Source organism: Agrilus planipennis, unplaced genomic scaffold (assembly GCF_000699045.2).
Source record: "Agrilus planipennis isolate EAB-ADULT unplaced genomic scaffold, Apla_2.0 scaffold87, whole genome shotgun sequence".
Lineage (NCBI taxonomy): Eukaryota > Metazoa > Arthropoda > Insecta > Coleoptera > Buprestidae > Agrilus > Agrilus planipennis.
In genome coordinates, this window is record NW_020439134.1 from 763,329 (window position 1) to 776,621 (window position 13,293).

The 13,293-nt window shown below is 34.9% G+C and overlaps 1 protein-coding gene across 1 annotated transcript in view; it reads right to left on the bottom strand.

Annotated features, from left to right (window-relative positions):
* Nucleotides 1-13,293, bottom strand: part of LOC108737620 (transmembrane and TPR repeat-containing protein 1-like) — a 254,778-nt gene that overhangs the window by 12,754 nt on the left and 228,731 nt on the right. Inside the window, exon 11 of the mRNA XM_025977791.1 lies at nt 7,126-7,261. Within this exon, the coding sequence (XP_025833576.1) occupies nt 7,126-7,261 (136 nt within the window). The remainder of the gene's footprint in view (nt 1-7,125; nt 7,262-13,293) is intronic.

Below are 13,293 nucleotides of genomic sequence, written 5' to 3' on the forward strand. Positions count from 1 at the left end.
CCTAAAATGTAGCATCGTGCTACAGATGGCGTTTACTGCGTCATTTGTAGTATTTTCTGAAACGCACTGTTAAGACAGCAGGTAAAAGTTGGTCTGTGTTCTGTCGGAGCTGTCTGCGACGCGCTGATGAGATCCAAAAAGATCGAAATCGCGATCCGCGTCTGGCAGTTTCGACAGAATACAGACCACTTCGAATTATTTTATTAAAGTTGAAATAATTTTAATGGACCAAAAGTGTAGTTTTGTCAGCGGCTAATGAAATTTTTAGGCGGAATATAACGAAGTTAGTCGTTACCTCGTGAATGGTAAGCTATAATTTAAAAAGAGTACATTAAAATTATTTTAATGAAGAAATCGTAATTAGCACATGAGTCTGGTGCTCCTATCAACGAAACCAGTTCGCACAATAACTAACCAAAATTGTGGTTACTAATGTTAGCGATCTTTTTTCTCAAGGCTAGTGACAGACTTGTTAGGTATTGGGAATCATTCAGGAGGGAAGAGGAGAATGGAAATCGGAAAACAAGACTTATTTGACTTACCGATCACATAGACGTTTTATGATTCATTGTTCAATTTAAATACCAGTTTATTGCAGTAGTTTCTGACAGTGAAAAGTAGATTTAAATTACATTGGCGTTTACCACGATAAAACTGTGTGAAACGTACGACAAATGTCAATACAATCAAATTGAACAGTCATTGGCATCACCAACGAAGGCTTTCGAATCAGCGAACCATTTCAGCTGCGCTACAGAGATTGCGAGGGCCGTGGGCATCGACGCTCGAACCATCTCGTCGCAGTAGAAGACGAAACCTAGATTTGATAGAATACAACCTTCAAACTAGTACACGCAAAATATCACGGAACATTTGCTTCTTTCATATGACAGTGTGGCGAATTTTAAAAGTACAGTTGCTGCATCCTTATCATTCGCAGCGGGTGCAAGCTTTACAAGAAACTGATTTTCAGCTGCAATAGGGTAATGTTTATGGGCAAATATTCCGAGAGACGGAATTTTGAATTTCCATAATAGTTTTCAGTAAATGTGAAGTGTGGAATTTTTGGAGGTTCGCTGTTCCAGGCGTATTTGGCTTATTATAAGAGACCTACCTATTGGCCCTGTGCTCAATGTTGATTATTGTTTCAAATAAAATTTGCCAAATGCTGGACGTTTTTGCGAGAGTGAGAAATAATTTTGGTAGACCTCATAAAGCCTGCCTTGGAGCCACGCTGTTTTAATAAGGAGCAATTTGTGTACTGTACGCATGTGTATATGCTTACTGGTGTTTCCAAAACCAATGTCGATAAGGAAGCGGCATGTTTTGTTTCTGTTTACTTAGGCGTTGGACGACCGGTATTGTTTAGTTTACATTCTATCCATGTGCTGCTGCTCAGTTCTGATAGCAATTTGTTGTACAAACTGCACGTACGCTGCCAAATCACGCTTCGGATTGTAACATGTTGTAGTTCTCTTACTACTTTTTTAGTCCTTTAGCCATGCTGTTATTGAAACCTTCTAAATCGCCACACTTATTTCCGAAACACCCTATACATTCACTTTATAGTTTATAGTATAATTAAATGTAGCTGCTTTAGTACTAAAATAATTCATAAAAAACACTAAGTTCTGTGTTTAGAGTAACTTGTAATGAGCGTAGATTGTTTTATTTTAGTTTTATGGGCTGCAAATTCGTTTTTGATTTGGTGCGATATAAGAAGATAGATGATGTTTCCTTATGTTAGCCTTTGTGAAGTGTATGATTTATAACTATTTGGTAGATGCTGGTATAGATGGTTATAAATTATCAATTACCAAAATTAAATAATGTGAAAATTATTGCCGAGAACATTTTACAAGCTATTGTTTCTTTTCGTAGCCAAATTACAATGTGGTTATCAGTGGTTAGAAGATGTAATATTTCAAACGAGTAATGCAGTTGATGTTGTAACAACCTTAGATTTCCTTCAAGTTGGTTTTTGGGGGCTATATCAAGAGATTGTACCTACTTACCGCGATAATTCTCTCAGGGTACAAAAACCTATAATTAAGAAATATAAGAATATCGGTGAAATATGTGTTTTCATGAGAAAGCAAGGTAAGGGGACAAAATATGCCGATTTCTACGGTCGACTAAAACCAAAGGAAGTAACAACACTTGGTTCTGAATTCAGTGACGCAAAATAGATCATTCAATACGTACAACCAAAGAGATTAATGGTGATGAGAAGTGGGGGCAATTGCAACAATACCGCATTCTTCTGCTTTGGTGGTACAGTACAAATGCTTCAATCAGAAGCTTTACAGATCTACAAATAGAGAGGGACTATAGAGTAACGTAATGACGTATGACTGCGCGAACTGCTTCCCACTACTCTTCATCAGTAGTCTGTTTTGTTGTAATTGGTTAGTCATTTAATGCATAATGTTGACAGATGTTTGTAAGGTGCAGCTGTCCAATAAAAAGTTAATTTAAGCAAATGCTGGAGTAGTAATATTTTACAGACAATCCTTTACTTTATTTTAGGTTAGGTTATATTCGTTATTGAAAGTAATAACTTAATGAATTCTTAATGACTTAATGATAGCGAACGGTTAATTTAGAAATTCGAAGAAGACTGTTAAAGGTCTATACCAGCAGCGTGGCGATGTGTAGGTGTGAAACATGGACGGTGAGAGTGACGGAAAAGAAAAGATTAGAAGCGTTCGATATGTAGTGCTACGGGCGAATGATGGGATACCGTGAATAGAGAAGGTTAGAAATGAAGAGCTATTAGAAACAATAGGTAAAAAAGAAATAGACGAAATAGGTTGGTAAATAGAAACAGCAGTTCAGAGGAGTAGTTGTAGACTTAGATTAGATTACTATTCACAAATAATTAAGGATGTGGGGTGTTCTAGTTTTAAGGAAATGCGAAGATTAGCTCAGGATAGGAAAGAGTGGAGGTGCGTGTCCAACCAGTCTTAGGACTGACGACCTTATGATGATGACATTAATCAAATTGCGGTTACTCAGTTATATTTAAATGATGTTACAATAAGTGTTTTAAACAATCCCATCGGAGTCCTGTCCGCAGTTCTTATGTTCTTTACAAAGATGAAAAAAGACACGGATGAGAATTTTGTTTTACAATGTTGAAGAATATTTATGACTTAACATAATGTTCATTCTTTATTATGTAATAATTATATATATTGAAAGGTCTGATGTATGCGTTTCTAAGTCAGTACTGGGTTATATAATTCTGGGTATTACATTTTTAAATTATGGATGAAAAAATGTATTTTGCATGCATTTTAAAGGAGTATTTATTCCAAGATTTAGATGGTTGAACAAGGCGGAGTCTCATAGGGAATGAACATTTATAGCGTTTTTAAAAAATAAATTCTTGTTTCTGGTACATCTATTCCTCTGTAAAAATATATGTTTTCTAGGAAACAAAATAGCTCTCCAAACATTCGTATGAAAGGAAATGCGAACATATTGTATGCATAATGTGCCGTTTGATTAACCAAGCTTAGTGGAGTCTGTATATACTTTTGTAAATATTTAAAAGCCGACATTAGCACAATATTTTTTTCTTCTTAGATTTACTGCGAACGACTCTACGATCCTAGAGGTGCTGTTTTGTTCTGAGTATTTATATGGAAATTCGAAAACATTTACTCCCACCTTATATTATATTAATATATTGGTGAAACAGCACTCGTGTTTAATTCCACTTTAATAACTTAATGTATATATATATTGCTGAAAATAATTATGTATTATTACTATTCATTTCTATAACTGTCAAGCACCTCTGTGCGTAGATATATATAAATAATTATTACTATCCCACCGCGACATTTAATTCGTTTGCTGACAGGTTATTCTATTTACCATTATTTGAAATCCATTACTTTAATGAATTATTCACAACATTGTAAACCATTACCAATAACGACCGACGCTATTATTTATAAATTAACTGATTGGAGATAAATTAGAATACAGGTGATGAAACCAAAATATATTTTATGTCCAATGATTTCAAAGGTAAAACAAAGTGTCTCTAATAAAATAATTCGAAGTGGTCTGTATTCTGTCGAAACTGCCAGTCGCGGATCACGATGTCGATCTTTTTGGATCTCATCAGCGCGTCGCAGACAGCTCCGACAGAACACACTGCGAGTCTGGCAGTTTTGACCGAATACAGACCACTTTGAATTATTTTATTCGATTATGGTAACGTGCCTATCACGTAGTGGTTAGCTATGTCGGGATTCGTTTCAGCAAGTAGATATCCATATATTTAAATGGACCTTGTTGGAGCATACGTTATCCTAAAATGTAGCATCGTACTACAGATTGCGTTTACCGCGCCATTTGTGATGTTTTCTAAAACGCGCTGTTAGGACAGCAGGTAAAAGTTGGTTTGCGTTCTTTCGGAGCTGTCTGCGATGCTCTGATGAGATCTAAAAAGACCGAAATCGCGATCCGCGTTTGGCAGTTTCGGCAGAATACAGACCACTTCGAATTATTTTATTCGATTATGGTAACATGCCTATCATGTAGTGGTTAGCTATGCCGAAATTTGTTTCAGCAAGTAGATATCCATATATACATACGTAATCCTAAAATGTAGCATCGTACTACAGATGGGGTTTACCGCGCCATTTGTGGTATTTTCGAAAGTGTCTCTAGGATTTACTATCTCATTAAAACAAAAAATAGAATGGAATTTAAAATGAGGAACAATCCATTTTTTCTTTCGATATTAAACAATTTTTGATAGACGGCGCTGATACAAAGTTTTAATTTCATGTTTTACATATAAGAGTTTTGTGAGGTTTTGTTTAAAAGCAATTTAACATGCACTTTGTTGTAGGAGTAGATATGCCCCAACTTATACTTTATTAAAAAGGTAAAAAGGTAAAAGTATGTTTAGTTTTTAAGAGAGTGGTAGTACGTCGTTATTTATATTTGATACTATTTGTAGTAATTCATAGTTCGTTGGACAGTTATTTATAAAAATTTCTCGTATAGTGCACTGATCAGAATAAATAATGTCGAAATCGCCGTAGTTGATCGATGTTTTCTTTGCGAGAAGGGGAGGACTGGGACTATTCTAGGAGTCAAAAGGCCTTTAAAGTTTAAAAAAAAAAAGCTCAACGATGATTTTTTTGAGTATGTATTAACTACACACACCGACCTTTTGTTGGTATCATTTATTGGTATCGAAAACTTTGCTTCTGTCTATAATTACTTAAATTTTTTTCGTATTGTACACATGTAAATGACATAAAGGTAATGTTTTCCTGGCTTTAATGTATTTTATAGGGACGACTTCATATGTACAATACGCGTACCGGCTTAATGAAACCACCTTGTCTGCTTTCTCTTCTATGTGTTGAAGATTATCATTCCCGGGGTTATTGGGTTAAAAAGCTTATGCTTAGGCATACAGTGGCCCTATATATTTGGGGGGCCTAGGGGGAATTCTTCCAAACTCTCTTACGGCCAGTTTGCCCCTGCTTGCGAGACATTCTATTTATGACAGTATCAACCTTACACCAATATTTGAGCAATTTACATATCCTTCAAACCAGGATCATCCACAGAATAATTAAAAATGATAACCTAATCTCTACAGAGACACTTTTCCCCATCTCGAAAATTTAAACACAAATCCAAGTGAAAATCCCTGCCAAAATCCTAAGATCCCCTAGGAATTTGAAGAAATAAATGATTAAAGATGAAAATTTATAAAAATTCTGCTTTCACAATTGAACTTTTCTTGGTAGTTAAGTAGTTATAACTCGGGCACAAACATTGTAATGGTATCCAGCGGAAGCGCAGCATCATCGAAATTTTTTTTCACCTCAGTGCACATAGGTATGTCGAAATTGACTCACGAAATTTAGCTTGCTATTAGCGATACCGTCAATAAAAGTACTGATGAAAAATGGCGAACGATATTTGAAAGTAGCAGATTAATAGAAAAGGCACAAAAAGTAAGAAGTCTGCTTTGAAGAATAAATAAAATCTAAAAATTAAGCAGCATTTTCTTTAATTTCCTGAGAATAATATATTTTTGAAGATATATGAAAAATCTAAAAAATTTGGGAACCCTTATCATATGCGAGTGAGAGCGGCTAATCGTCTAAATGAAACAATAGCACAGGACGTTGTTCAATTACATACGGGAATTGTGTGTGAAACCTTCATCGGCATCGCCACGTTCCATACACAGCGGGCCGATTCTCGGAGTCGTGGCAGATTATATTATTAAAATGACGGTCGTTCGCTCGGCACTGTGTTATAATTCATTTACTTTCTCTAACGATGTGCCCTTTCTAATGTCTTGGATGCGCGCTGGAAAAATCGTAGGTAGGGAGAAAAAAGCTCATTATACTCTGGACTCTTGTTCATTAAACATACTTTTTCATACAGTACTTGCCAAAAGTTTTGTTTAATCATGAATAGTAGTGCGAGTCGTTTTCAAATATAAATAAACATCTCGTTGATATTTTCAGTAGTAATTGGTACCAATAACAGCACTTTTGAGCAATGCAACTTTAGTGGATAAAATGTCAATTTTTCCGTGCAGTACTGTACGGATTATACGTTCCTCATCGGTTAAGAGTTTGGCCGAGAGGGGATATATATAACACTATTTATATATCTCTTTAACACAATATAAAAAAGAGACATAAAGTATTATTTTGATACCCATGAACAGAACCGCCTCCTAGGGTAATAAAAAATAAATTTTTGAATATGTAGACAATTTCTTTTAAGTTGGCAAAGAAGAAATATATGAAGCATTTTTTTGTATATTTAGAAGTAAATGATAAATTAAAAAAATTGTAGTACTATAGTGTCATATACCTAGTTTTAGTGTGTGATGATGATGTGTACTATAATTATGTGACGTCTTTTAACGCTGCGTTCGCATGAGTTTAATTTTAAATTCCTTTTTAGTTGCTTAGACTAATTTAGATTTGTATTTAGGGATTACAGAATAGCATAAAACAAGCAAGAAAGAGTCTTATTGATGGATATTGTGTATTCGTCTGCTGCGTCGTGTTACGATAAAGTTGGAGTATCTGCATAGCGTAAGCACACAGCATAGCATACCGGTTTTGAAGTTGGAAAAGTCTAGAGCTTTGTCCAAGTTTCTTGAGCACTCTCAACGTCCCCAGCAAAGCCGGCTGATAAGAGGGATTTACCGATAGAGCCTTCGAGTAAAAGATTAAAGCTGAATGCCGGCGACCTAGAAACAAAAAATACTTGCAAAAGGACAAGTTCTTGTTTTATATTTTACAATGACAAAGGACAAACGGAAAATAGAAAACAAAGACAAAAAGTGTTTCAAGAAGCTGCTAAGCTAAAAAGAAAAAGAACAAATACGTGTATGAATAGTACGGAGATGTTATTATGGCTAATCTATTTTAAAGTTTTGACGTTTTCGTATACATTAGAATAGACGCTCCCTTTTTTAATTTACATGAAAACTCCATAAATACTGAGTAGCTAGAAATTTAAAGTTTATATTCCTAGTAGTTTTCAGAAATTTTATTATGCATTCTTGAATATAGACTTCATTTTATTTAGGGGTAGAGACAAAAAATTCAAATAGATGGTATTTATTATAGTACTTCCTAAGTGGTTTATGCAAGTAGTGACAGAAATATCAGAAACTCCAAATAGCTTCACAACTACCAATTCCAACAAAAAGAAACACTTTTTATGAAGGGACTTTAAATTTGATTTTAGCCATGACCTTCAAGATTATCCGGATGCCAAGTTAAAAAATTTTTTAACTTTAACATCAAATTCGAAAAGAGAGACACTTTACATGCGAGTATGTGGTCAAGTATGGAATTATGGAGGTCTAATCAAGACCCGAGCCTGACGGTCAGTGTCTTTGATTTTTCGATTAGTTTTTGATTTCGAGAGAGGAACTGCATGGAGACCCAGGTGAAGAATTCCACCATTTAGTCATTTTTTGTATGAATATTATTATATAGTGATCTTATTTAAAAAAGGCAACAAATTTATATCTATTTCCTGCCAGTATATAAATCAACAAAATACTAAAAGTCAATATAAAATACCAAACAGTCAATATAAAAATACTTAACGGTCAGTAATAAATTAATAAGTATGTATCATTAATAACTTAAGTGCTTGTTAGGTAAGGNTAAAACGCACTGTTAAGACAGCAGGTAAAAGTTGGTCTGTGTTCTGTCGGAGCTGCCTGCGACGCGCTGATGAGATCCAAAAAAATGGAAATCGCGATCCGCGTCTGGCAGTTTCGACAGAATACAGACCACTTCGAATTATTTTATTAAAGTTGAAATAATTTTAATGGACCAAAAGTGTAGTTTTGTCAGCGGCTAATGAAATTTTTAGGCGGAATATAACGAAGTTAGTCGTTACCTCGTGAATGGTAAGCTATAATTTAAAAAGAGTACATTAAAATTATTTTAATGAAGAAATCGTAATTAGCACATGAGTCTGGTGCTCCTATCAACGAAACCAGTTCGCACAATAACTAACCAAAATTGTGGTTACTAATGTTAGCGATCTTTTTTCTCAAGGCTAGTGACAGACTTGTTAGGTATTGGGAATCATTCAGGAGGGAAGAGGAGAATGGAAATCGGAAAACAAGACTTATTTGACTTACCGATCACATAGACGTTTTATGATTCATTGTTCAATTTAAATACCAGTTTATTGCAGTAGTTTCTGACAGTGAAAAGTAGATTTAAATTACATTGGCGTTTACCACGATAAAACTGTGTGAAACGTACGACAAATGTCAATACAATCAAATTGAACAGTCATTGGCATCACCAACGAAGGCTTTCGAATCAGCGAACCATTTCAGCTGCGCTACAGAGATTGCGAGGGCCGTGGGCATCGACGCTCGAACCATCTCGTCGCAGTAGAAGACGAAACCTAGATTTGATAGAATACAACCTTCAAACTAGTACACGCAAAATATCACGGAACATTTGCTTCTTTCATATGACAGTGTGGCGAATTTTAAAAGTACAGTTGCTGCATCCTTATCATTCGCAGCGGGTGCAAGCTTTACAAGAAACTGATTTTCAGCTGCAATAGGGTAATGTTTATGGGCAAATATTCCGAGAGACGGAATTTTGAATTTCCATAATAGTTTTCAGTAAATGTGAAGTGTGGAATTTTTGGAGGTTCGCTGTTCCAGGCGTATTTGGCTTATTATAAGAGACCTACCTATTGGCCCTGTGCTCAATGTTGATTATTGTTTCAAATAAAATTTGCCAAATGCTGGACGTTTTTGCGAGAGTGAGAAATAATTTTGGTAGACCTCATAAAGCCTGCCTTGGAGCCACGCTGTTTTAATAAGGAGCAATTTGTGTACTGTACGCATGTGTATATGCTTACTGGTGTTTCCAAAACCAATGTCGATAAGGAAGCGGCATGTTTTGTTTCTGTTTACTTAGGCGTTGGACGACCGGTATTGTTTAGTTTACATTCTATCCATGTGCTGCTGCTCAGTTCTGATAGCAATTTGTTGTACAAACTGCACGTACGCTGCCAAATCACGCTTCGGATTGTAACATGTTGTAGTTCTCTTACTACTTTTTTAGTCCTTTAGCCATGCTGTTATTGAAACCTTCTAAATCGCCACACTTATTTCCGAAACACCCTATACATTCACTTTATAGTTTATAGTATAATTAAATGTAGCTGCTTTAGTACTAAAATAATTCATAAAAAACACTAAGTTCTGTGTTTAGAGTAACTTGTAATGAGCGTAGATTGTTTTATTTTAGTTTTATGGGCTGCAAATTCGTTTTTGATTTGGTGCGATATAAGAAGATAGATGATGTTTCCTTATGTTAGCCTTTGTGAAGTGTATGATTTATAACTATTTGGTAGATGCTGGTATAGATGGTTATAAATTATCAATTACCAAAATTAAATAATGTGAAAATTATTGCCAAGAACATTTTACAAGCTATTGTTTCTTTTCGTAGCCAAATTACAATGTGGTTATCAGTGGTTAGAAGATGTAATATTTCAAACGAGTAATGCAGTTGATGTTGTAACAACCTTAGATTTCCTTCAAGTTGGTTTTTGGGGGCTATATCAAGAGATTGTACCTACTTACCGCGATAATTCTCTCAGGGTACAAAAACCTATAATTAAGAAATATAAGAATATCGGTGAAATATGTGTTTTCATGAGAAAGCAAGGTAAGGGGACAAAATATGCCGATTTCTACGGTCGACTAAAACCAAAGGAAGTAACAACACTTGGTTCTGAATTCAGTGACGCAAAATAGATCATTCAATACGTACAACCAAAGAGATTAATGGTGATGAGAAGTGGGGGCAATTGCAACAATACCGCATTCTTCTGCTTTGGTGGTACAGTACAAATGCTTCAATCAGAAGCTTTACAGATCTACAAATAGAGAGGGACTATAGAGTAACGTAATGACGTATGACTGCGCGAACTGCTTCCCACTACTCTTCATCAGTAGTCTGTTTTGTTGTAATTGGTTAGTCATTTAATGCATAATGTTGACAGATGTTTGTAAGGTGCAGCTGTCCAATAAAAAGTTAATTTAAGCAAATGCTGGAGTAGTAATATTTTACAGACAATCCTTTACTTTATTTTAGGTTAGGTTATATTCGTTATTGAAAGTAATAACTTAATGAATTCTTAATGACTTAATGATAGCGAACGGTTAATTTAGAAATTCGAAGAAGACTGTTAAAGGTCTATACCAGCAGCGTGGCGATGTGTAGGTGTGAAACATGGACGGTGAGAGTGACGGAAAAGAAAAGATTAGAAGCGTTCGATATGTAGTGCTACGGGCGAATGATGGGATACCGTGAATAGAGAAGGTTAGAAATGAAGAGCTATTAGAAACAATAGGTAAAAAAGAAATAGACGAAATAGGTTGGTAAATAGAAACAGCAGTTCAGAGGAGTAGTTGTAGACTTAGATTAGATTACTATTCACAAATAATTAAGGATGTGGGGTGTTCTAGTTTTAAGGAAGTGCGAAGATTAGCTCAGGATAGGAAAGAGTGGAGGTGCGTGTCCAACCAGTCTTAGGACTGACGACCTTATGATGATGACATTAATCAAATTGCGGTTACTCAGTTATATTTAAATGATGTTACAATAAGTGTTTTAAACAATCCCATCGGAGTCCTGTCCGCAGTTCTTATGTTCTTTACAAAGATGAAAAAAGACACGGATGAGAATTTTGTTTTACAATGTTGAAGAATATTTATGACTTAACATAATGTTCATTCTTTATTATGTAATAATTATATATATTGAAAGGTCTGATGTATGCGTTTCTAAGTCAGTTCTGGGTTATATAATTCTGGGTATTACATTTTTAAATTATGGATGAAAAAATGTATTTTGCATGCATTTTAAAGGAGTATTTATTCCAAGATTTAGATGGTTGAACAAGGCGGAGTCTCATAGGGAATGAACATTTATAGCGTTTTTAAAAAATAAATTCTTGTTTCTGGTACATCTATTCCTCTGTAAAAATATATGTTTTCTAGGAAACAAAATAGCTCTCCAAACATTCGTATGAAAGGAAATGCGAACATATTGTATGCATAATGTGCCGTTTGATTAACCAAGCTTAGTGGAGTCTGTATATACTTTTGTAAATATTTAAAAGCCGACATTAGCACAATATTTTTTTCTTCTTAGATTTACTGCGAACGACTCTACGATCCTAGAGGTGCTGTTTTGTTCTGAGTATTTATATGGAAATTCGAAAACATTTACTCCCACCTTATATTATATTAATATATTGGTGAAACAGCACTCGTGTTTAATTCCACTTTAATAACTTAATGTATATATATATTGCTGAAAATAATTATGTATTATTACTATTCATTTCTATAACTGTCAAGCACCTCTGTGCGTAGATATATATAAATAATTATTACTATCCCACCGCGACATTTAATTCGTTTGCTGACAGGTTATTCTATTTACCATTATTTGAAATCCATTACTTTAATGAATTATTCACAACATTGTAAACCATTACCAATAACGACCGACGCTATTATTTATAAATTAACTGATTGGAGATAAATTAGAATACAGGTGATGAAACCAAAATATATTTTATGTCCAATGATTTCAAAGGTAAAACAAAGTGTCTCTAATAAAATAATTCGAAGTGGTCTGTATTCTGTCGAAACTGCCAGTCGCGGATCACGATGTCGATCTTTTTGGATCTCATCAGCGCGTCGCAGACAGCTCCGACAGAACACACTGCGAGTCTGGCAGTTTTGACCGAATACAGACCACTTTGAATTATTTTATTCGATTATGGTAACGTGCCTATCACGTAGTGGTTAGCTATGTCGGGATTCGTTTCAGCAAGTAGATATCCATATATTTAAATGGACCTTGTTGGAGCATACGTTATCCTAAAATGTAGCATCGTACTACAGATTGCGTTTACCGCGCCATTTGTGATGTTTTCTAAAACGCGCTGTTAGGACAGCAGGTAAAAGTTGGTTTGCGTTCTTTCGGAGCTGTCTGCGATGCTCTGATGAGATCTAAAAAGACCGAAATCGCGATCCGCGTTTGGCAGTTTCGGCAGAATACAGACCACTTCGAATTATTTTATTCGATTATGGTAACATGCCTATCATGTAGTGGTTAGCTATGCCGAAATTTGTTTCAGCAAGTAGATATCCATATATACATACGTAATCCTAAAATGTAGCATCGTACTACAGATGGGGTTTACCGCGCCATTTGTGGTATTTTCGAAAGTGTCTCTAGGATTTACTATCTCATTAAAACAAAAAATAGAATGGAATTTAAAATGAGGAACAATCCATTTTTTCTTTCGATATTAAACAATTTTTGATAGACGGCGCTGATACAAAGTTTTAATTTCATGTTTTACATATAAGAGTTTTGTGAGGTTTTGTTTAAAAGCAATTTAACATGCACTTTGTTGTAGGAGTAGATATGCCCCAACTTATACTTTATTAAAAAGGTAAAAAGGTAAAAGTATGTTTAGTTTTTAAGAGAGTGGTAGTACGTCGTTATTTATATTTGATACTATTTGTAGTAATTCATAGTTCGTTGGACAGTTATTTATAAAAATTTCTCGTATAGTGCACTGATCAGAATAAATAATGTCGAAATCGCCGTAGTTGATCGATGTTTTCTTTGCGAGAAGGGGAGGACTGGGACTATTCTAGGAGTCAAAAGGCCTTTAAAGTTTAAAAAAAAAAAGCTCAAC